This window comes from Bidens hawaiensis, unplaced genomic scaffold (assembly GCF_021521415.1).
Source record: "Bidens hawaiensis isolate Kalapana, Puna unplaced genomic scaffold, B.hawaiensis_p1.1 tig00030314_1, whole genome shotgun sequence".
In the NCBI taxonomy this organism is placed as follows: domain Eukaryota; kingdom Viridiplantae; phylum Streptophyta; class Magnoliopsida; order Asterales; family Asteraceae; genus Bidens; species Bidens hawaiensis.
In genome coordinates this window covers 119,284-144,612 of record NW_027505179.1, presented here as the reverse complement: position 1 = coordinate 144,612, position 25,329 = coordinate 119,284, and the positions used below count along the sequence as shown (strand labels likewise).

The 25,329-nt window shown below is 33.3% G+C and overlaps 3 protein-coding genes and 1 pseudogene across 4 annotated transcripts; 1 reads left to right on the top strand and 3 right to left on the bottom strand.

The window, feature by feature from the left end:
* Positions 1-287: 287 nt before the first annotated feature.
* Positions 288-7,497, top strand: LOC143611267 (protein neprosin-like). The gene is made up of 8 exons (XM_077085515.1): positions 288-336; positions 1,434-1,528; positions 1,640-1,726; positions 2,380-2,461; positions 2,960-3,051; positions 3,797-4,000; positions 4,957-5,118; positions 7,123-7,497. The coding sequence occupies exons 1-8, from the start codon at positions 288-290 to the stop codon at positions 7,495-7,497; spliced, it is 1,146 nt and encodes a 381-aa protein (XP_076941630.1).
* Positions 7,498-9,040: 1,543 nt separating this feature from the next.
* LOC143611270 (uncharacterized) lies at positions 9,041-15,737 on the bottom strand. The gene is made up of 13 exons (XM_077085518.1): positions 15,600-15,737; positions 14,639-14,777; positions 13,416-13,673; positions 12,557-12,731; positions 12,397-12,458; positions 12,148-12,311; positions 11,329-11,426; positions 11,177-11,235; positions 10,971-11,105; positions 10,610-10,863; positions 10,060-10,219; positions 9,724-9,850; positions 9,041-9,405 (listed from the first exon to the last, which is right to left on the bottom strand). Exons 1-13 carry the CDS (start codon positions 15,659-15,661, stop codon positions 9,191-9,193), a joined length of 1,908 nt encoding a protein of 635 aa, XP_076941633.1. The 5' UTR covers positions 15,662-15,737; the 3' UTR covers positions 9,041-9,190.
* Positions 15,738-19,427: 3,690 nt separating this feature from the next.
* Positions 19,428-21,263, bottom strand: LOC143611271 (protein-tyrosine-phosphatase MKP1 pseudogene; annotated as a pseudogene). The gene is made up of 2 exons (XR_013149741.1): positions 21,029-21,263; positions 19,428-20,942 (listed from the first exon to the last, which is right to left on the bottom strand). The product of XR_013149741.1 is annotated as a protein-tyrosine-phosphatase MKP1 pseudogene (transcript).
* A 2,271-nt stretch (positions 21,264-23,534) lies between these two features.
* LOC143611266 (uncharacterized) lies at positions 23,535-25,092 on the bottom strand. Its single transcript, XM_077085514.1, has one exon. It carries the CDS (start codon positions 25,077-25,079, stop codon positions 23,535-23,537), a length of 1,545 nt encoding a protein of 514 aa, XP_076941629.1. The 5' UTR covers positions 25,080-25,092.
* Between the last annotated feature and the right edge of the window lie 237 nt (positions 25,093-25,329).

Sequence of the window (25,329 nt, the reverse complement as noted above, 5' to 3'; positions counted from 1 at the left end):
CGTTAATGAAATTTTTCGTTAAAAAAAAACGAGTGAGTGTGTAAAGTCAGTTTGATTTAGTTATAGGGATTAACGCTAACTATAATTAAAAGATAAATCGGGCGTTTATTCAGTTGCTACAATGAAAAAACGGTTGTATAGATTGTTTGGCGCTCATTGATCGTCTTCCCATGTATTATGATAATTTGTTAAAAAGAAAGGTTGTGTACGGCTGAATATTTGCATTTGTTGTAGATCAAGCTAGAGAGTTAATTGATTATCTGTTTGCAAGCTGCTATGTGACATATATGGTGTTGTACAACATTATCGGATGGTGCAATTTAGCTTCTTCTGTTGGTTCCTTGTTAAAAGATGTTTTCAATGTCCATACTCAGGTTCGGAGATTGAGCACAAGAGGAAAATGGTGAATTCAATTTTTATGGCGGCAATTTAGAGAATCTTGAGAGCTCGCAATAAATTAATCTTCGAGAACGAGCCATAAAGATCGTTACCATTCTTGGCGAGATAAAGGTGTTAAGTTTTTTATGGATTAAAAATAGAGTGAAATGTTTGGATGTAGATTAGTCTAGTTGGAATAGATCGTTTTTTGTATTCTGATGGTTAATTGGTTATATTAACGCCCCCTTGCTAGCTTCTCGTTAGGAGAGGTTCGGTTTTGCGTTAATGAAATTTTTCGTTAAAAAAAAACGAGTGAGTGTTTAAAGTCAATTTGATTTAGTTATAGGGATTAACGCTAACTATAATTAAATGATCGGTTAATCATAGGTTGGTTAACAGTTGGTTATGGGTTGGTTTCTTACTTTCTATTAAGTTTTTTTAATTGTTCAGTGTATTTTATGTGTTTTTTTTCACCTGTTCTAGTTGAAATTAATAGGGATATGGTGTCTCTAGCTCAGTTCAAAAGTTTCAAAGCTAAAACATGTTGATTACAAGCTAGGTTACTGTAACGACCGAATAACCAAAGGGTCGCATCTGTCAATATAAAGACAACATAAGCATCCGTACATAACAACTGTAATTGAAACTTTGGAAGGGACCCACAAAAACATCCTTGAATATTCCAAGACAGTGACAGACGATAAACCCATTGAATTCTGATTATAATGCCTTAAATAGATAAAGGGTTTTGGAGAAAGATTTTATTGGTGTTCTTCTTAGAGATTATTTTGCATTGATGGTTACTCTATAACATTTACATTTACTTTTAGCAGTAACGTATTATTAATACTTATTAAATGTACCACACAACATAATGACATATTCAAGTTTTCATTATAAATATAGAGAAAATAAACTTCAAGAAATTAAAAAACTCACTAATTTTGTTTGTGGAGAACACAATACTAAACAAGAATATGATGAAGTCTAGTTCTTGTTATAAGACATCTTTTAACATTTATGTTTTCCGGTGTTTCTCTGGTTGTATTTTTTAGTTTTCTCCTTAAACGAATTCCGAGAAAAGGATAGAGCTTCCAAGACAGGCTACGAGTATGAGAAGATCGACAGGCCTTTTGTAAAGTCAATAGAGGTAACCCTTATGCACTGTTTGATGAATTGATGGCTATAAAAAAGCTCGTTTTTGTTTATATTTCTATTTGTATCTGTAATGATTATGTTGATCATGTTTTTACCGAATCAGAGTCCGGATGGTGATATCATAGACTGTGTTTTGTATAATCTTCAACCAGCTTTTGATCTTCCCGAATTAAAGGAATACATGACAATGGTATGTTTTAAGTAACCGACATGAATTAGTAACATTTCACATGAGCCTTTATACATTATTATAACACAAAGAGTAACATTATGTGTTTAGCAAGGTGCTAGAAAAGAAACAAAGTTTGAGAAAAATATAGCAATATTACACAAATTATATACTAGTCATTTATAATATTACATTTATGTCTAACTTTCTGCATATAGTTTTGTACCTTTGGCTTTATTGTTTGTATATTTCTTTTCTTGATTTTGACTTGCCATGTGTGCTACTTCTTGCTACGTGTCTGTCCAACTTCACACCTGGCTGCCATATTTGACATCACCTTTTATCTTATCTCTAGAATCCACCGTCGTCTTCAACAACTCTCTCTTTCTGTAACCCTAATCGATCGACAATGGACGATCTGGTAAATAAATCTTTGTTTGTTCATTAAATTGTTGGTGAAGAGGTAACAGTAGGAAAATGGGGTAAGGGGTTGGTCTTGGTAGTGTGACCAAGGATGAGGGCTGGTCCATTGGTGGCGATAGGGGGTGGTTGGTATAGGTCCAAAGAGGAGTAATCAGTAGGTGTGGAATTGGTCATTGTATATCTTGATGGAAGTTAAGTTTATTATTTTATTATTAGTAGTAGTTCGTTAATGATCTTTAGCTGTTATGCAGGTTGATGGGCCCATATACATTTGCTGTCAAACAAGCTTCAACAAAAGGAACGTGTTTGGTCACTTAGGTTTATGCAAAACAGGTAACAAAGTTAATAATTATATTGCCACTATATCTAATTGTGGGTGTACATGATTCCTTTCGGCTATTAGCCTCAACCGAATTAACCAATCGGTTTCGGTTAATCGGCTCAGTTTATTCAGTAAATTTGTCAGTTTTTGGTTTGGTTCCCAAAATCAATAAAAGCCACAATATATAAAAATACAAATGGTTTAGTTAATTTCGGTTCGGTTGTTGGTTTTCGGTTAACATTTTGGGTATTGCTAACCCCTAATGTAATTAGAATATTTAAACCTAAAACTATACTTTTGAAAATATATGATTATAAGAAAAGGCATCAAACTGTACCAACCGACATTTGATCACGGCTAGACCAAACCGGCAACGGTATAGTGTAGCCGAGATAATACCTTCAACCAACCTTGAAGTATTCATATTTGATGAATCAAAATAACATCTTTGGCCATGCCATTGGCATTACAATTTGCTGATGTTTAATGACAGTATGGATTATTTGTAGGAAATGAAGAGTTGAAGTGTGGAGTAATAAAGCGAATCGGTAAAGAATATGTTGGATTCGGAAGACCGTACATATGGCTTTTAACAATGGAGGTAATGGTTGAAGGCTTTGTTACACATTGATATGATTATATAAACACACAGCTATGTCTTGTTAAAAAAGATTGAAGGTTGTATGAGCTATTATTAAGGTGAGGGTATGGCAAGATGAGATGAAGAAAAAAAGACTTATCCCAAGATTCCTGCAGTTTAATTGTTTCACCTCCATGTGTGTTTTAGTATGTTATAAACTTCATGCAGCATCCAAGATCAAAGAAATAGAGGTGGCTTTTGTCAACACCATAACATGTTCAGCAGCATGCTCTGGAAGCAAAAAACAAACTTCTCCTTTTGGCATTAATAACAACTAACAAGACTTAAATAATAAAGTAACACTCCTTTGTGATTAACAATTGTCTCTTGTGTAATTGGTAGATGCACATATTTTGTAAGACCCTCAACTATGATGTAAGGGCTATTTTGTTGCGATGCAAAACTTTAATAATGCAAGCCAAGACATGTAACCACCTTAATAATGCAAGCCAAGACATGTAACCACCTTCGTTAACGGTTATCGATGCGACGGGTCACCCTACTAGTTTTAATCTAATGCTTGGAGATTAGACATGTTATTGTTGATCCACAAGAAAGTAGATGTTTTAGTTTCTATCACCAACTTTTTTTTAATAATTTAATGGGATATCTATAGAAAGTTTCAAAACAAATTGGATTTTAATAATTCAAAACTTACCTGTTGGCTGATAATAATCTATACTTACATTTTGACCAATGATATAAGCCTCCGATACCAGAGCCACCAAAAGGATATGATGATGATAACGAAGACAAGCCTCCGAAAATCGAACAGTTATGGAATTCAATGGGTGAATCATGCCCAAATGGAACCGTTCCAATTAAAAGACCAAGTGCTAATGATGACATATTGAGATCCATTTCGGATTTTAAAGTAGGAATTGTAGTAAATGCAACTAGGGCTCGTGCGGTATACACTTTTCTTCATCTCATATTTTCTTTTACACTAGAACAATAATTGTTGGCGTGTTAGTACATGTATATTTATTTGTGTCAAAGAAATTAAAAGACACGCTTATATATACATACATATATATATATGCATATATATGTATATGCACATATAACATGGACATATAACACATTCGTCTAAACATGCATATCAAATTGGTTGGTGAGTTTTTCAAAACAAAAAATTAGGTTTGACGGGTGAATGAGTTGACAAATTGTAAATCATACATATTTTTGAAAATTTGCTTTTAAATAATGTCAGTCATGTTCTATTCGCAAATAACAGTCCCGATTTCACTCTTAGCTGATGGTGATCTTAACTAAAGGTGTATTTTTTACCAACGGTTGGCGCCTAACGAAGTTAGCCATCCGTTAGTGTGATACTTGCGTGGCAAGCCTAGTTGTCAATAAACATCTATGTGGCAACATTACATGACAATAATAATATGTTTCTTTTTAAGAAAATTGAACAATCTCAACTAAAGGTGTATTTTCACAACTGTTCGCTAGACGTGTCATGTAAGCAATAGACTAACGGAGTTAACCATCCGTTATTCGCGAATTGTTAAAAAAAATACATCTTTACATGGGACTGCCAACAACCAAATGTAAAATTGAGACTGTTATTTTGCTAACAGGGTATATCTTAATTATTTAAAACGAATAATCCTATATTTTTTAGTTTCTTTAAATTCTTATTATAAGTAGGAAGATGGATAGGGCCATTCATTTACAATTTAACACGAAATCGACCATGTTTAGTTCCAACTCAAAACATGATTATTTTTGTGTTGCAACAAGAAATCGCATTGATCTTTATTATAAATAAATTAAATATTGTACATAAAGATATATTTTTTATTATTATCTTTTATATTATAACTAGTAATATACTGATGAAATTGTGTACTTTAGTCTGCAACAGGATTTGTACATATGGGACCATACTACGGAGCAAAGGCACATTTAAATCTATGTCAACCAATTGTTGCTAGAAATGATACTAGCTTGTCCCAAATTTGGGTTACATCTACGGATACAATTGGTTTTGAGAACAGTGTTGAAGCTGGTTGGCAAGTAAGTTCTGTTTAGGATTGTAACCGGCCCAAACTGAACCCAACACGACCTTGTTCGCGTTCGCCCAACAAATCGAACGGTTCACAAACGTTCTACCGAACCAAAATTCATGTCCATGCTCGTTAATTAAAGAATTGAGTCATGTTCATTCGTGTCCGTTTGCTAGTGTCGTGAACCAGGGCCGGCCCATAGAGGTGGCGGGGTGGTTGACGGCCACAGGCCCGACACCCCATTAGGCCCGAATTTTTTAAAAAAAAATTATATTTATTTTTATTAAAAACACATTTAATGTTTAAACTTAATTATATGACCACTAGCTTAGTCTAGTGGCATAGGGGCATTACTTTCAACCTAAAGGTTATGGGTTCAAGTCTCATTTGAGACATGTTAAATTATATTTTTCTCAATAATTTTACACACAACCCAAATTATAACCAAGTAAATCTATATAAAAATTTAATTGTTTAAACCAACAAAATACTTCTTTTTAATTAAGATCCAAAAAGAATTTCACCTTCGGCCCAAAATTATTTTTGCTTTCTCGGAGCCGGGCCTGTCGTGAACGACACAAATGGACACTAATGGACACTAACGATCATAACTGGACGCTTACGGGTGGTGGCAAACACTAATGAACAGATAACATAAATGACCCTAAAGGACTCTAAAGGACAAATCCGAGACTAACACCCAAAATATCAAAAATCTTAATAGTTTACATAGTAATTAAAACGTAACAACTTACATAGTAAAACAAATAAATAATAATATTAATAGTGATATCTTGATATGTGAACCTAACTGGACGAACGTAAAAGGATGTAACTGGGCGGGCGTATAATAACACATTACCGAACGTTCACGAACACGTCATATGTTTATTATTGCGGGTTTCTCGCTCCGGAAGCAACAATGGTGTTCCAAGATTTTTTAGTTATTGGAGAGTAAGTTACACACATTAGAAGGGCCGGGAACACATACGTTAATATTCACGTAATGTGTTTTTTTAATTAGAAAAATAAAAAATATATAGGAATATCATACTCAAATTAAAGACATTATTCGTTTTATAGTGTATTTTTTTAAAAGAAATTAACATAAAAAACGTCTGTTTAAAAATCATGGAGGAAGTTGGTTTAAAAGTCAACAATATGTTTTACGATATCTTATTTTATGTTTACAAGTTTAAATTTTTAAAAATGATATAAAACTACCTTTTTATTCTTATTATAGCATTCACAATTCATTCTCTAAAGTTTGTGAGAGAGTTTTGTAAATTCTAAAAAGTGGTTATGAGTAATAGAAAATGTTATTGTTTCACTAAATATGGAAACATACTATACAAGTTGTATAATCTTGAAATTTTTTTGTGAAATTGGTGAAGGAGACAAAAAATACAATAATAAAGGTATACAAATTATTATTTAATTTAAAAATGAGAGAGAGAAAGTTAATGAATTTTTCGTGTAATTGCATAAATATGAGCAATTACTTACGGTACAAAAACACTTTTGCAGGGACAACGATCTGGTTGCTTCAATTTGTTATGTTCGAGGTTCATCCAAACGACCAAAGATATTTCCTTTGGAACTGCTTATAGACCAATTTCAAGATATAACAAAGAGCAATATTATATCAGAATTACGATATGGATCGTAAGTTAAACAATTTTTAATAGAATAAAAACATATATAAACTTTTGCAATTAGGCAGGATGAGAACTCTTTAGAGAACTAATAAATAAATATTTTTATTCTTATTTAAAAATATATTTTCAATTTTCTTTTTCACTCATCATTTTTAAATGTTGTTATTTTTCACCAGAAAAAAATAAAAGTAATTAAAAAAAAACTCGATGTGTAGCGCACATATGGACTACATTGACTTTTTTGTATTTTTTTTAATCTTTTTCATATTTTTGTTTATTTTTTAAATTTTTTTCTAATGAAGAATAACAACATATAAGAAATCCCACGTCTTTGTAATCATGCATTGTGATTACAGGATCGAAATAATGGACACTGGTGGTTGAAAGAGGGGGACGAAACAGTCGGGTTTTGGCCTTCAAAGTTATTCAACACTCTTAGAGGTCGCGCATATGAAATCGAATATGGTGGAGAAGTGTTCTACGAAAAATCGGATACACACCCTTTGACTCAAATGCGGAGTGGCCACTTTCCGGTCGAAGGATTTAAGAAAGCCGCGTTTGCTAGGAATCTGGAAGTGGTTAATGAGAATGATGTTCTAAAGGAAGTTGAAAATCTTAATGTGTATGCAAGTGAACCCAGTTGTTATGGGGTGAAATCTGGGTATAGTGATACATGGAAATCTTATATATATTATGGAGGACCTGGATATAATCCAGAATGTCAAAAGTAATATATGTTGAATATACTTGTAACAGTTCTTATAGATAATAAAAGTTCGTTTTGCTGGTAAAAAAAGACGTAATTGTTCCTTTAATACATAATAGTTAGAACAAAAATATTCTTCTCTTATGTTTATGTTTATTACATATACCTAAAGTTTTTGGAGTTACAACAACAATATTAAATGTTCATGTAAGACCTCAGTCCCGGGAGGCCTTACCGTCGGCAACATCATAAGCACAGTTTAACTGGACTTTTTAATTTTCCTCGTGAGAGGACTTCTTAATTTTCCCCATGAGAGGATTTCTTTAGTTGACCCAACTTGTGCCCGGCCTTTTACTTATGATCATCAACTTTAACACGTGCGTGCAAATCAAATATAATTCTTTGGAACATATAATTGTTTTTAAAAATGTTTTCATGCATACTTATTATCATAAAATCTTATTTACTAAACATTTTGTATGTGTGTGTATATATATATATATGTATGTATATGTCAGACCCAAATTATTAAAGCAATTATAAGAGGGTGTCTAGAACTCACCTTAATGTAATGCGTGGATTAACTAGAGCTAGAGAAACGAGAGAAACACGACCCTAAACCTGGTTCCGAGAGCCTACTTGTAACCGTTCTTATGGATAATAAAAGTTCGTTTTGCTGGTAAAAGACATATTCGTTCCTTTAATACATAATAGTTAAAACAAAAATATAATTCTCTTTGTTTATTACATATACCTAAAGTTTTTGGAGTTACAACAACAATAATATATGTTCATTATTGACATATCATTATAATCATTAAATAAGTGTGACATCTTTAATTTTCTGATAAAGTATTATAAGTTATTATATGATGAAATTTTTCTATAATTCATAAATTTAAATCTCATGTTTCTGGTGAGTTAGAGTTAAAACGTTAAAATCAGTTTGGACGATTGAATTTTCGTTTCTGGAATGCTCACTCGAGTATTTATGGTAGTTCCAAAATGCTATTAAAAAAATAATCTTTTTTCATAGTCAATTAAAATATTGAGTTTTTAGTTTTTTTTAATCATTTCGATCGACCCGTTTATAATGATAAATTTTGTAGGAGTTTTGTGTCAAAAGTTAAACTACAAAGTAATCAAAAAACTTAAAAGGATAAAAATAGATGTTTGGTTGGTAGTTTAAGCGTAACTGTATTATTTTTTCGAAGTTCATTTTGAGTTTTTGTTGTAACCGTTTTTAGTGTTGCACCTGCTGAGTTCGCGTCTATACGCCGTTGTAACGCACAGGATTTTTTTGTCGTTTATTAAATATTTTAATTGGTTTTTTCAAATGTATTAACTTGATGTATTTGGACGTTGACAAATTTACCTTTTTGGTTTAGTTCTTGTGCCGTAACCCAATACTGACCACACGGGTTTTACCAACCGACTAAAGTCATTTTAAATATGCTTTTTTTAATTATTATGATCATAAGCTATACGAGAGCCAATATCATTCTATGCATTTACTTTTTTGGGTTTATTGTTGTTACCGCAACACGACGGGTCTTATCACCTAGCTATACCATAAAAACATAATATTTCAAAATGATATCATGCAACTATAGTTTCACAAATAACACTAGCATCATCACAACCATCCTCACTAGATAACCCTTTGGGGAATTATAACTAAGCTTCAAACCGCTCGAAATGACGACACGACCATGTAGCTATTTGCAAGTCAATATAAAAAGTGCACAACCATGTGAATCTACGGAAGCCGAGAGCGAATGTTGAAGAGACCCGTAATCTTTCCCGCTCCATAACTCTTTGCATGAACATGACCCGAAGTTTATAGTTGGAAACGCCTTTGAAAGACTCGATACAGTCGTGGATATAACCGTTCTTGTGGGGTTCAGATTGAAATAAGCAAGATACACCTTTCCTGAATTAGTACCATATACAAGATTATATTAGTCGAGTCAACAAGTCAACGCTTATTCGAGTAACTTAACCTTTCAAATTATATTTTATTTTTAATAAGTAATATAATAAAGTAAGATAATATATTTATTCAGAACCCTAAATTATTATCGTTTAAATAATAATTTTGTAACTGTATTTAACACACTGGTTATTTACAGAAATAGTTAAAACTATAGAACAAAATGTGTTTCGGGTCAACCAAACATGTTAGAAAAGTATATTAAATTTTAATTTGTGACTCGAGAAAAAAACATACAGTCAAATGTTAGTACGTTACCTTTCTTTCCCGTCGCGATCCACGAACGAACTCCACTGGGACCCGCATTAGCTTTCATTACTTTGATAGAGGCACATGAACCGGAATAACTATTCATGAGCGTTCCGTTATTGCTTAGCTCCCACATCTGAACACAAAAAAAAAAGATGTAAGGTGTAAAGATTTATCGATAAGAACTAGGGTATTAAATATGATTAAAAAAATCATATTATTTCAATGTTAGTCGAGTTTTAAATAACAATTAGATATAAAAACATGTTCCTAACGGCTAACTGACATATTTATAATTTAATGGGTTAAAGTTTTGTACAAAATATTATAAACAATAACTTGTACCTGGTTAGCATCCAGTCTGCAAGGCGAAAACGATGCTCTCTTATGCTCTTTTGACGTACGCTTCCGTTTGGATGACGTGTCAAAACAAAACCCTTCTCTATTACTTGTATGCAAGTGAAGTTTACCTCTATATTTTTCACTATACTCAACATCTTCATCACTAAAATAAAAAAAATTATAATATAATGAAAAAACCAAATAAAAGTAAACAACCAAATGCTAAATTCTCGACTTTTACAAGAAAATAAAAGTGTCAAAATGGGCATGTTTGGTAACGGGTCGGCGCGCGTTGCATTAAACCAAAATAAGTTTTGTTCAAAATGTCAACTTTGTATTAAAAAAGTGTCAATATTCTTGAAAATGTATTTATTTGAATAAAATGATTTGGAAGGTCTTATACGTCTCAAACACACTTTGAGCGACTTCCAACCCGTTCTACTCGTTTACTTCCAATTTTTTTATATTTCACCATTTGACCCGATAAAGATAAATCCCCAAGACCCACTCAAAAATAATTATATCGAAATATTAAAGAGGTTTAGAAAATTACGACTGCAAAAACGCTTCGGTCTTGTAAAGACAAAAAGGCTGGAACTTTTTGTTTCTTGAACCCCATCTCCAACATATTTGTTCAAGATCTGCATCAACTGCTTGCGAAAACCAACCTTTAGCCTCTGGAACGTGACAGCTGGACAACCCGACAACAAGTTTTTCCGACCCGCCCATATTATGCGGACTTCGTGCTCTAGCTTTTGAATCTTTCTCCAATAATTGGAATTCATTTTTACTTGTAATATAAGGAAACTGTAAAAAAAAATAATGAAAAAAATCACTAAACCATATTGACTTTTTAAAAGTCAAAGATCAAACTATATTAAAACAATTTAACAATATTAGTGCTATAAGCATGCCTCCTTATTGTTTGAGCTAAAAGAGTTGATTTCCAGTAAAACCGGATTCGTGATGAGAGCGTATGTTGTATTGTCGAGCTTTCTCAAATCTCCTCCGAACATTAAAGGGGACCGAGCCATTGACCATAAAGTCATCTGTAAAATGTAGAAAAAGTCAACAAAAAGATGATTCAAGCATCTTAAGAGAATGCATCAAATAGACCTACCTGAGTTTTTTGCTCGTCTAGAGAAAGCCTTGAACTCCTGTGTGGACCGACATTGGCTCCTGTATATATTATTAAAATAAATAATAATTTTTTTTTTGGTATTTAAACTGATAAAAAGTCAAAAACATGGTCAAAATGAAACGAACACTCGCCAGGATCTGTGAGCCATCCGAGTGGAAGCATATCCAAATCGGGCCACGAATTTCCCAACAACCCGTTGCCGCCTATCATACTAGCAGTTGCAAAGTCTCTGAAAACACAGTAATATTTTTCAAATCTTTAAATAAAAATAAATATGAAAATGAAAAAGAAAATCCTACAAATTACTACACCTAATCATCATTTCAATGATATAATTACAACACTTGCATCTAATTACACATCTATACTCTCTAATAAAAGGCTACAAGTTTTGCCACTTGTCACCTCTACATTAAACCTCACCCTTTTTAACAAATTTATAATGGTAAAATAATAGTTACCATTCTTAAAATTTATGCTTCAAAATTTATTATTTTAATATTTACTTCCTATTTTTTTTTCAAACATGTGATATAATTATAATTATCTTTTACTTTAAAATTGTTTTAAAGACTATTGTACAACGACTGTATTAATAGTGTTTAACGGGTTTATTGTTTCTTGTATACTGATTATTTATTAAATATTGTATTTTCAAGAACTACTCGTGTAGTACACGGGCCTCAAACTAGTATACATAAAAAGATATAGCCTTTCTCACTAAAAGTAACAAAATTTGACCTTTGATGTCAACACTCAACAATATAATATAAACCAAAATCATCCTAATTTCTTAAAAAAGTTGTATAGAGAAATTAATACTTTTCAGTTTTATAAAAAGTCCTATAAACATAAAAGTTGTTATTCGTGTACGCTATATCATAATCCGTAACAATTTCGAATTCTGAAATAATATTATTGACCCGAAAAAGTCAACAACATATACATACCTTGAAACATCAAAATGGGTTGCAACATCTCCCCAATTATCCCAATCATCACCAGTCACTCTATACATATTAACAAGCGGTGCAACTTGCTTTGCCAAGGCTGGTGTGGCACTAGTTCCAGGTGATAATGAATAAAGAATCGTACGATTCAATTCCTTCAAGATCTACATGTATCATATGTTAAAAAAATATACAAACAAAACAAAATATTCAAATATTGTGACACATTAAATTTGCATATTTGCATACCCCTGATACAACGGTTATCTCATCTAGTTGAAAATCTTCTCCAAACACACAGTCGTGCTTTACTGTTAAAATATAAGTAATGGTTTAAGACTATTAACATTATGTAAAAGAAAAAAAAAATTAAGTTAAATGTAAAATAGGTAAAAAAAAAATTTTTTACCAAAATCTACGTCCCATTCGGCATATTGATGGTAAAGAGACCTCAAAAACGCTCTACCGGCTCCTAACGTAGTGTCGACGCTCATGAAACCGTTTTTCATCCACGCACAAGCTCTCTCTTTAATGCCTATATCTTTTGCATGCCATGTTTTTCCTGCTTCCACATAAGCTTTCCCCTGTTCACAAAATTTACTTAAAAGTTTAGATTTAAAACTTAAAAGATGCTTAAAATGTGTGCCCATAATGTTTATCTTCAACATATCAAGTGGTAACATCATAATGTTAGCGAAAAATGAAATCAGGTCAAAAAGGGTACCAAAATTTAATTTGGATCCATACAATCTCCTGAATCATTTTATTAATAAATTAGTACTTTCATTTAATAGTTAGCGGTGTGCATGGGTGGGTTGGGCTCAAACCGAACCAAAAACCGAAAATTCAATATTTGGGTTTTTGGAAAAAAAGGTTTGGTTTCGGTTTTACAAAGATGGATCTAAAACTGTTTAGCTACACAAATTATTAATTTCTTAAAATTACTTAAAATTAATATATGTTTTTTTTTCGGGTTTTTTGGTTCAGTATTGTTTTTCGGTTTTTTGGTTTCCCAGTCATTGGTTGATAGTAAACGACTGAAACCAAACCGAAAAGTTGGTTTTTAGAAAGTATAAAACCAAACCGTTGGTTTTTTATTGGGATCGGTTATTTTGGTTCGTTTAAGTCGGCTATTTTGATTTCATGCACGCCTCTAGTAATAGTACACAACACAGACCATTTATAAAAGTAGCAAAATTTTGACCAATATAATTTTTAACCATGTTTTGACCCGTATCTTTAGAGCTTAAGATTTTGAGGAATAATACCGTTGTCACATCCAAGATCGGTGTGTTTGCATTGACAGCTTGTGTACTTATGCCTCTCATAACATGAAACCCGAACTTCAAACCCATGTCATGAACTTTCTTGGCTACTTCCGAGAACCCTTTTCCGCCCTTTGATGAAGGCCACCTACCGGGGTCCGGAATCACCCTTCCCCATTCGTCAATCACATCATACCCAAGCGAATCAACATACGCACCCGGGACTAACTTTCTATACCAAAGGTAATCCACCACCGCATACTAAACACATCAAGAAAATAAAAAGCAATAAGATTGAATGATTCTTTAAATAGACCCTTGAATATAAAGCCAACATATGTAACTTGAGAGCAGGGCTATCTCCGAGAATTGTGAAAAAATTTTGGGCCTTAAACTATGCAGTCGATATCGCCGATATATCACCAACATATCGGTCCCTTGGTAAAATATCGATCAGAATATCGGTACCGATAATATCGGCAATATTGACCAATATTGGACCGATATTCCCGATATCAGTGTTTTAAGTGTTAATTATTAATTTTTAGTGTTCAATGTTAGTGTTTTAAGACTTAATCCTACTTGCTACGATTGTTAGTGTTTTGCAAGTTGCAAAAGATTAATTTGTTAATGGTAGGAGAGTATACTGAATTATTAGTGTTAAATTTCTCTATATATATGAATTTTACATGATACTAAAATTACCGATATCCCACCAATAACTCACCGCGCTGGGCGATATTTCAGATATCGGTACTTGACCGATATCTGATATTTTTCCGCATTAACTGCTTAGGCCTTAAATTAGCTGAGTAATCGGGTTTAAACATTAATATACTATTTTTTTTTCAAAAATATATATATAATTTAAAAATAAAATTCGGGCCTATCGGGTGTCGGGCCGGGGTCGGTCAATCACCCAGCCCTGCTTGAGAACTTCACAAAAACGGAAAAGTTTTAATTTTTATGAGCTAGAGGGACTAGTGGTAATATTGGGTGATTCTTTAACATGTAAATCAAAATCAAGGTTTTGAAGGTGTGTTTGACTATCCATCAAATACCTAAAATGCCCTTTAATAACAACACGGTACTAAACCACATGGTAACATCATCCACCTTTTGTGATAATCGCAAAGGGTAAATAGGTAATTGTAACTTGATAACACTACAAAAATGAAATTTTTATTATTTTTATGAGCCAAAGAATAGTGGTTAAGAGTTAATACCTCATAGCCATGGGCATGTAGTTTCTGTGAAATAAGTTGAGCATTTTGAAGGAATTCTTCCTCGGAAATTGTCCAACAAAACGAATCATAGGAATTCCAACCGCGCGGTGGTAAACTAGCATGATTTTCTGATAAAACCCTGAAATTAAAAAAAAACGATAATCGTGCGATGAGCTTGTTATAATCTTGTCACATTTAAATGATTAATACAATAAAATAATAAAAATAAAAAAGTACAATGCAACTAAAGCAAAATGGTGATATTAACTATTAACTTTGACTTCATGGTAGTTGCTTATTAATTCACAATAAAGCAAAGACATTGAATACATTCTGGTTATGTTATGCATCATTATACACCACCAATATATAATAAAAGAATCATTAAATTAACCAAATTCAGAAACTATAAATCATGTTAGATCTGCAGAATTCAAATGTATATTTTCCAATGCTGGAAAAGAAGATAATGTTTTAGTTTTTTCATTAGTTTTGTCAGAAATATTATTTCTAAGATAAACAAACAATCCATCCAGCAGCAGCAGCAGCAAAGAAGCTTTTTTGACTCTTTGAAAGTCAAAATCAATTCCTCAGTTTCAAGAACAAGAGTTCATTTCAAATCTTGAAATTTTAAGATGATATTTTTTTAATAAAAAAGTAGTGATTTTTATAAAACCAGCAGCATTATTAACACACAATTTAATCAAATCAAACCAAAAAAAAAAAGAAAAAATCAATCAACCCATTTCAAAGTAACCAAAAACATATATCAAAAACTGATTTTTTACTTTTAAAAGTCAACAACAGTGGTAATTAATTTCCATAAACACAATCGCATTATCAAACCAAACCCATTAAAATTAGCCATATTGTATACCAATTTCACAATCTTTTTAGCAAACCTACTTAAAATGAACCAAATTCAAGAGCTTTAACATCAAGAAATAGATAAAGCAAGCACCTTTGATACGAAAACCCGAAAAAGATGATGAGGAAGAAGAAGCTAAGGTTAATGCTATTCATGGTGTGTTTGACTGAATTAAAATTGGAATCAAAAGATGGTGCATTTATAAGTGAAAGTGACAATATATAGCTAATGATGAGATGGGGCATAATAATACTATAATAATATTACACTACACTGTAATTACACTATGTTGTAACTTGTAATTACACTACACTATAATTACACTATGTTGTGTTGTATATACGATTACACGAGTTGATTTGCACAGTTAACATGTTAATTTAATAATTACACTATGCTATAATTACACAATGTTGTATATATAATTACACTACTTGATTTGTACAGTTAGCTCGCTAATTTAGTTTGTATATGACCCAAACCCTATATTTTTTTCACTTATACAATCTTTTATCAAAATAACACCAAATCCACTAAAAATTAACCAAATTCAAGAGCTTTTGTATTTCATGGGGAAAGTTAACGTACAAACTAAAAAAGCGTTCTATCTGTGCAAATCAAGTAGTGTAATTATATATACAACGTAGTGTAATTATTAAATTAACGTGTTAACTATGAAAATCAAGTAGTGTAATTATTATATATACAACACAGTGTAATTACAGACAGTGTAGTGTAATTACAACATACGATGAACCAAATTTCATTTATACAATCTTTTGACAAATAAACATCAACCCACTAAAAATTATAACCAAATTCAACATTTTATTCCAAATTAACAATCTTTTATCAAATTAACACCAAACCCACTAACAATTAACCAAATTTAGTAACAATAACATCAAGAAACAGATAAAGCAAGCACCTTTGATACGAAAACCCGAAAAAGATGATGAAGAAGAAGATAAGGTTAAGGTTATTCATGGTGTGTTGACTGAATGAAAATTGGAATTAAAAGATGGTTGTATTTATAGTTAATGATGGTGATGGGGTATAATAATAATAATAATAATATGATGATGATGAAATGACGTGGCGAGAAAAGTGGGTAATAATAATAATATTATTATTATGTGACGTGATAAGACGGTTGTGTGAAGAGTGGATATAGAAGAGGTTTTCGTCGGCTTTTGACCGGCGGTGAGATTAATATTATTCCGGTGAGGAGTCAGTGTGAATGATGATGATGATGATGATGATGATGATGATGATGATGATGATGATGTTGGGTTCACCACTGAAGTGGTCACTGCTGTTGGTTTACTTTTTATTATTATTATTATTATTTATACGGGAGATATGAGGATGGTTCAAGTCCTTATCTCACACGGTTTTACCGGCTCCTGGCTGTCGTGCCGTTTGGCGGGCGTGGGGTCGGGTTTTATCCGGTGAATCCCTCAACAGGTGGACCGCTAGGGGTCTGTTCGTCCGGACTAGTGGCCGACTCAGGCTACCTTTAGCCAATGGGGCCGCGTACGAAGTACCCGGCGTAACTTAGTTGGCTGTTCAAAAAAAACTATTATTATTATTATTATTATTAATTATTAGTTTAAACGTGAAAATGTCACCAGCCATCTTATTAGTTGAGACGTATCACGATCAAAAAGTGATAGTTATGATTATTTAAAATTAATATACATTATTATTATTATTATTGTGCCAAATTAGTAGCGCTTTAGCAGTACCAGGTGACTTTCTCTAGGAGAGTTTATCGGTTCGAGTATCGTTTATGACAATGTTGTGTACGAGGCAAGGATTTATCATAATGGCCTATTGGGTGGTGGGTTTCTTCTCAAATTGGTGACGGGCCGAGTTTGGGCCAGATCACAACATTGTTTGCAATCGTGAGCGTGAATGGCATTTTGCCAATGGCATACCCAGGTAACTTATCTTACTAATTTATCAAAGCAAAAGTGTTTTTTACATGACCTTCAAATATGTCATCCACGTAGGACGTCAACTAATCAATTAAACCAAGTATGATTTTCTTAAATTATATTATTAATAATTTCCGATTAAGTCAATGTGAATGACATATTTGAAAACTATATGAAAACTTATTTTGCTTCAAATATAAATTATAATTATAATTGTTTCATATGTTATATGTTTCATGTTTGATTCATATATAACTTGTATCAAATATAAAAACATTTTTTTATTAATAATATATCATTTTCAAGCCATGTAATACTAACCTAGTTATTATATTATTATCATACAAAATTCTGTTCCATACAAGTATTTATTGAAAGAAAACAAACAAAATTTAAACATTTTTGCATTTTATATTTGTTTTCTGCATTATTGATTTTTCTACCATAAGTGGCATAAACAAATCACTTCATGACATCATATAAACACAAATTTGTCCTACATAAAATTGGAAATATTCCCAACCAAACACTTGTTCCAAACGCAACTTCAAATTTGAAAAAAATAAATATTCAATAAGATTATAAGTTGTGGAGTGCATTTGTGCATTATTCATCACCTATAACGTCCTGCATGCCACCGCTAAGGTGAAAGCGGGCGTTACGAAAGAGGGGTGCCACCCCAATAACAAGCATTAAAAGAGAGAAAGAGATGGGACCATCCCATCAACCAATCATCATTTTTTTCTTATTTTTTTTTTATCATTTGCTTAAGTTTTTTTTATTTTTTTAGTTAACCCATAATGTGATAATTAAAAAGTGAATTAACCCAAAATGTGATAATTAAAGAATGAATTAGTTAAAATTCACTGACTATGTGTGTAAAAGACGGAAAAGTGATCATGTTTGGTGGTGACAACTTCATGTTGGATAAAGATGGCACTATCCCATTTATGGATCCCATAAATTTTGGTACTATGTTCATTTAAGGATTTATGGTTTATGGTGTCCCATATCTCATGTGCCTTCTAGGACCAATAATTAATTTTTCAAGTTACCACAAAACATACACAACATTAGATGAATGGGACACTAAATTACTTCTTGCTACTAAATCTTCACATCTTTTTTAATTACTTTGAAACCAATAAGAGTGCGATAAAGAAGATTTAGGTAAGAGATGCTTTGGTGACTACGTGAAGTTGTTCTCGGTCTCCATAAACCGATTATTGAGTTGTCAACACCAACAACGAAAAAGGGTTTTGAAATGGATGGCTCTAAAAAAGACAACCGGAGAATCCTCCACATTGTTATTGTAGATACACGAATCACTCTAGTTGATGTCATAAATCCGTAATTAATATTCTTAAACACACCATAACGTGACCTATGCTCACTTTGCTCGGGCCTTGCACCTCTTAAACCAAAAGAAACAACTTCGAAAGTGCACACTTCCCTCTCTCTGTTCTTCTCTTACATAATCCGACTCCTGAATTTATAAATTTTTGCCAAAAGAAAAATATGTGATTCCTCTCTCCATATATACTAAAAACGGTAAAAGATAAAATACTGTAGATGTAAACGCATTATGATGACATTGACAATGAATTTCTATAATCACCCATGTGGATTTGTTTTTAAAGGGAGATTGGTTAAAAAACTAAAGGGTGTAAGATAGATCCATTGAATATCAGTTCTAATTTGTTGGATCTCGCAGTTTAAAAGTGTTCATTTTAGGTATTTTTGGTATGAGAAGATTAGTTAGGAAATGTTGTCGGTAAAAAGAATAATATAACTTTATAATCATTATCAACACACCGTTATTTATAAAATTAATTTGAAAAAAAAGCTCTCAACCCTATTTTAACCTCTTATTTTACACATTATTTATAACTTTATTTCATTTTACATGTCAGACAGTTTAGTTTAGAGATAAAAGATAACCCGAATCCAGTGAATATAGAAAGAGTCATATATATAAGAGTCACCAACACCAAGTGTGGCTTTATTAAGCTCAAGTTAGCTACATACACATAACACTTAACATATATTAAAAAAATTAATCAACTAGATTCATTAGGATCATTAAGTTATACCGTGTTCTTAAAACATCATAAAGATAAACAAATTAGTTAAACAATCTTAAATCTTTTAACACTAAAAGATGAAGAAGATTCACATGATTCATGATCCATCAACTCTTTCATAACACAATCACTAAACTTTCTTTTAAACCTTTGCCAACCGCTTTGTCGAGCCGGTAAACACATCTCATAATTATTATTATCACTTAAGATCGCCAGAGCGGGAGGTACAACCCCGCCCTTAACCGCCTTGTCGAAAATCTCAAAATCTAAATCATAATCAACGACTCTTTTTTCGTCTAAAACCGCTTCTTTTTCACTCAAAACCGCCCCCCAAAACTCAACCGGTTCTTCCCCTTCTAAAACCCTCAAAACCGGCCCGTTCGCCTTTTCATATTTAACAACTTGTGAAGCTGCTAAAACCGCACTCTCTGACATTAACATAACACAATCCCTTCCAATCCAGACGTAAATGTTATCATGCGCGTGAACAATAAACGCTCCACGGGAATCAAGCGCGTTGGAATCAGGTCGAGCCAGTAATTTAGGCACGAGATGAAGCGGGTCATATGACGAATGTGGGGCGATTCTAAACATTCTTAAAACGGAACCCGGGCTAACGGGCCCCGCGTGGACCCGTTTTTGGCAACTCAAGAGTTGACGGGCAAAACCCATATTCGGGTCGATCACACCTCGAGCGGTTTTCACTTGTTGAAACGCTTCTTCGAAGCTAACCCGTTTAATCCACATCAAATAAGCGATAACTAAAGACGTCGATCTTGACACCCCGTTGCGACAATGAACAAAAATACAACCGTTTTGTTCCCGAACATCCTCAAAGTAATCGAAAACGTCGTATAGAATACTCGTGATGTCCTCCGTAGGCGTGTCTCGAAGCCAAAGGGTTTTATAGACAAAATCTGTTTTGAAATACTCGGGACACACGAACCCGACACAGTTTAAAACATGCGTGATCCCATTCACACGAAGCACGTCTCGGTTCTTCGCTACCGAATCGCTTCCTATAAAAACATGGTCCATAATTTTCGAACACTCTTTATCAAACTCGAACGCGGGCTTAACATTACCACGAGGGGTAGTTATGACATTTCGCCAAACCGCAATATCATCGGTCCCAGGCTCGGGCCATCCCACTGCTTTCGGTCTCGAAACCGAAAGTGGAGGCAAACAAGCTCTTGATTTTGGGCCTATGCCCGCGCATGAAACCGACCGGAAAAATGTCTTCCGAGTACCACCGACAGCAGTGGCAGCTGGCAATGGTGGAGGTGTGACGGTGGTATTGAAGTTACTATTATCTTTTTCCCCTAACATCTCAAATTTTCACTTGGGCATATGGTCGAACACCTTGTGTGCATAAATATTTCTTGAAAAAATAATAATTTTAGCCAAAAAGTCTACAAATTATATGCATTGGATGAGTAATTAATAACAAGAATTGAGTAATTGACAAAAGGGTTGCAAGAATTGAAGGGAAACTTACATGGGCATATGGTCGAACACCTTATGTGCATCAAATATTCTTGAATTGTTTACACTAATAAACAAGAACATTAGTGTAGATTGTTGATGTGGGTTATAATATTATTGATGATAGTTTGAATTCCAAGTTTGGGGATTGGGAAAATTTGAATAAAGTTTTAATCTTTTTGAAGATTGAATGAATGAGATTGGAGGGTGGTAGCCATCTTTGACTAAGAATTGGAGTCAAAGTCTAATGTTTATATCACTTTCTACTCATACTATATGACCATATAATAATAATATTTTATGTTCTTTTTTTAATATAAAATACAATTTTTATGGGTTTTTTTCTTTTTTGATTGGTATGTTATTCATAAGTTAAGGTAAGAGAAGTTGCGAGGGTTTAGACATGAGAAAAATGAGACAGCTAAAGACGTCATTAAAAATCGTGAAAGGGTTCGTGAGTGGGGGGAGACAGATCTAGTGACCGTGAGGAAGTCAACGGGCGCTGTGAGTGGGGTTGGGTGGGGGAGGGGGGATTGTGACCGTTCGATGCGTTGACAAATGAAAAAAAACAGTTGTCGATTTAAAAAGAATATATATATATATTAAAAAAACCTTATAATTAAGCCACTATTCTTCATATATCTATTTCAACATCTTCCAAAACCCATTCTTTTTTCTACAAGCATGAACAATTTTCATCCAAACAACTCATTCTTTTAAAAAAAACCATTCATCCAAAACTTATCTTGTCTGTGCGGTTTTAAAGAGATTGGGTTTTGCAAATAAGAGAGCGGTGGCACAACTTGATACATACATGTGTACAAACACGGTATGCAGAAGACACCTTCTATGAGAACAAAAACAACCAAATAAATCATTCACTTTTTCAACTTAAAAAAAATATATATACTCTGGTTGAAATGCAATGTTCATTCATCTCTTCTAACATTCTAAAAAATATATAAACAACGTGCTAGCTAAATTACACCATAGTTGTTAGGGCCAACCTATTTTCTTTTTACAAATAACACGCACAACCTCTAATTGTATACTAAAAATCTACACTATTGTATCTTACGATATTCGAACCCTAAGTCTTATGAGAAGGGACTCCATTTCGCATCTTGTTACCACTACGCCAAATTACTCGCTCTCACCCTCATTCATAAAGTACCAAGTACATGTTGATAGTCATGATTTATGTGCATATGTTGCACGAATATGCCGATTTGATTGTCATTTCTTATGGTATCACAAGCTTATCATCGAGCCTAGGAAGACAATGAGCGAACGAACATCAACAATGAGATTGCATTGAATTGGAAGAATCCCCCTTCTTGCATGCGCGAGTAACAACAATAATGACGATGTAGATACAAAAAATATATCAAATTATACAAACATACTCTTTCTTGTATATCCTAAGTTACAAAAATTTTGCAAAGTGTTTTCTATACAAGAGGCTTGTAAAAGTGTTTGATTCCGGTAATTAAACTTCTAAAATGTGTTTCACTCGGTAATATTTTGGCTTTGTCTCTCTAAGGTGATGTCTAAGTCCAAAAATTGCAATAACTAAGTTTCTTACATACAAATGAAAGATGTTCTTCACATGAAGCGGTGATGCAGCGCCTAAAAAGTGACCATTGAAGGTCATGTTTTGGTTCCAGCTGGTGGTGTATGTTGGGTGGCGGCTGATTCTCGCATGACGAAACCCTAAGAACCTGCAACCATCACCATTTCCTCAAACCAGAACGACACTCAACAGAACCTGTTACAAAGAAATCGTTTTCAAAACATAACAAGGAAGAATCATGTGCGTTTTAATATATACATGTGTACAAACACGGTATGCAAAAGACATTTTCTTGGGAGAACAAAAAAAATATCAATTATTTTCTCAATTGGGAAAAACTTTAATAAATGAGAAAAGGGTTAAAATGCAACGTTCATTCATCTCTTTTAACATTCTAAAAAATATACAAACAATGTTCGTTTATTTATAGAACTTACACGTGCAAACTATGTATAGGAATGTGCAAATCAAGTGTACCTACATTTCCTACAGATAATTACATAATTATTCTATGATGTAATTACATGATTACTCTACTTGAATATATGATCACTCTACTTGATTCTCAAATATATACACACGCATACATGTGTTGACGGTCATGATGTACTAATGTTTGCTGACATAAACTTGCTTAAAATGTTTAAACATTCTATGTCTAGATTTGATTGATTTATGATCATAGGCTAGTGAATGTCTATTGTCATATTATTATTTTTCTACCTCAAAAGAAAATTAAAACGCATTAAACTTGCGAAAAACTAACATAAATTTAGAGCCAGCTTGCCTTTTTCCGCAGCATAAGCTCAACAAGGCTGATATTTGACCATTCAGGAAGGCATGTAGTCACAGTTATAAAATCACATCTATCTACCTGAAATGTATACAAAATGATTAAAAACTCAAATTTAATATAAACAGAATATAATATATGAATGCATAACTATTAACCAGATGAGTCTTTTGAATTAATAGCATTAATAAGAGTCTCTGAAACATCTGTATCTAATGTAAAACCTCTATCCATCATCTGATCCCACACCATACACGCCGCCGAGAGCTTATTTTCACGTAAAAGCCCTCCAACTATCAACTTATACGTCACTTCATCCGGATACAAACCTTCAGCATGCATCCGCTCAAAAAGATTCATCGCTTCACTAACCCTAGAAACCTTACAAAACCCACTAATTATAGCATTATACGAAACAACATCCGGTGTTATTTTATGTTCAATCATATCACAAAAGATCGTGTACGCCGTCGACATCCTCCCGGTTTTACACATATGATCAACAGTCGTTGTATACAATACACAATCGGGTACCAAACCCATTTCCGTCATTTTGTCAAGAAGCGTTTTTGCTAAACTTGAATTCCCGTCTCGAAGCAAAGCTTTTACTAAAATGGTGAACGTAATGATATCGGGCCGAACACCTTTTATACCCATCTCTTCAAACAACTCGTAACCCCGTTTAACGCGCGAAACCTTACACAACGCTCTAATAATCGTGTTATACGATACAACATCGACCACACCTTTAACTTCCATTTTTCTCACCATTAACATATACGCTTTCTCAACAAGATTAGCTTTACAAAACCCTTTAATAACTTGGTTATAACTATAACTATCGAGTTCCATCCCGTTTCGTTCCATTACCTTCATCAACCTTTCAGCCTCATCCAACATCAACCTATCACAACAATAATTCAACATAATATTATACGTAACCAAATCCGGCGGACACCCGTTCTTCCGCATAAAACTCACAATCGCTTGCGCTTTATCAACCCGACCCGCTTTACAAAACCCGTTAATAAGCACATTATACACCGAAATACTAAAATCAAGCTTCATTACACCTACGGTCAACTCATAAGCTAAATCAATCTTCCCAACGCCGCATAAACCTAGCACGAGCGCTCTACACGCGTTAGCATCCAGTCGTATCCCCTTTTCGATCATTGTTTCCCACATTTTCACCGCGTGATCAACCCGTTTCGCCCGCATTAACCCGCTAATAACCGTAGTGTAACTCACCACATCCGGCTCCCGACCCTTTCCCGACATATTATTCAAAACTTCCAACGCAACGTCGATTAAATTTTCGGAACATAAAACGTTTAAATACATATTGTAAGCCCACATATCCGGGACTGCGCCTAGTCTATCCATATCGCGTAAAAGCTTATTAATCAAGTTAAAGTCTTTAACTTTACACAAGCCACAAATAAATCTTGAATAAGTAAACGAATTCAACGAGTACCCTTTAGGGATCATGGAGTCATAGTAAAGTTCCACAAGCTCAAAACGTGAGTGGCAGACTAACACCCCGACAATGCGGTTGTAATCGATGGCGAAAACCCGACAATTTGAGTGAGACATTTCGTCGAACACTTGGAGTGCGTTGTTGATTAAGCCGGATTTAACGTAGTTCGAGATAAGTGAACGGTAGATTAAGCGTTGTCTACCGAGATGTTTATACATGTCCAAGTGGGTGTCTCAAATAAAATTTTACAATATGAATAATAAATAATAGTCATATCTTGATCCGAACGTTCATTTGATCGGTCAAAGTAATAAAATGTCCGGTAAACCAACTTTTCATATAATGTTTACCTTCAATATCGTTAACCTGTATACTTTTTAATCATCATACGATGAGATTTTTAAGCAACAAGAATCTATCACGAGTCATAACACTGTCGGGTATGTATTCTTTTTAAAATCGTCGAAG

Coding starts and splice junctions, on each gene's coding strand:
- LOC143611267 (XM_077085515.1), top strand. CDS start 288: ATGGTGTTGTACAACATTATCGGATGGTGCAATTTAGCTTCTTCTGTT. Junction 1,529..1,639: donor CTTTTGTAAAGTCAATAGAG/GTAACCCTTATG, acceptor TTACCGAATCAG/AGTCCGGATGGTGATATCAT. Junction 2,462..2,959: donor CTTAGGTTTATGCAAAACAG/GTAACAAAGTTA, acceptor GATTATTTGTAG/GAAATGAAGAGTTGAAGTGT.
- LOC143611266 (XM_077085514.1), bottom strand. CDS start 25,079: ATGTATAAACATCTCGGTAGACAACGCTTAATCTACCGTTCACTTATC.
- LOC143611270 (XM_077085518.1), bottom strand. CDS start 15,661: ATGAATAGCATTAACCTTAGCTTCTTCTTCCTCATCATCTTTTTCGGG. Junction 13,674..14,638: donor TACATGCCCATGGCTATGAG/GTATTAACTCTT, acceptor TGATGTGTTTAG/TATGCGGTGGTGGATTACCT. Junction 11,236..11,328: donor CGGATGGCTCACAGATCCTG/GCGAGTGTTCGT, acceptor TAATATATACAG/GAGCCAATGTCGGTCCACAC.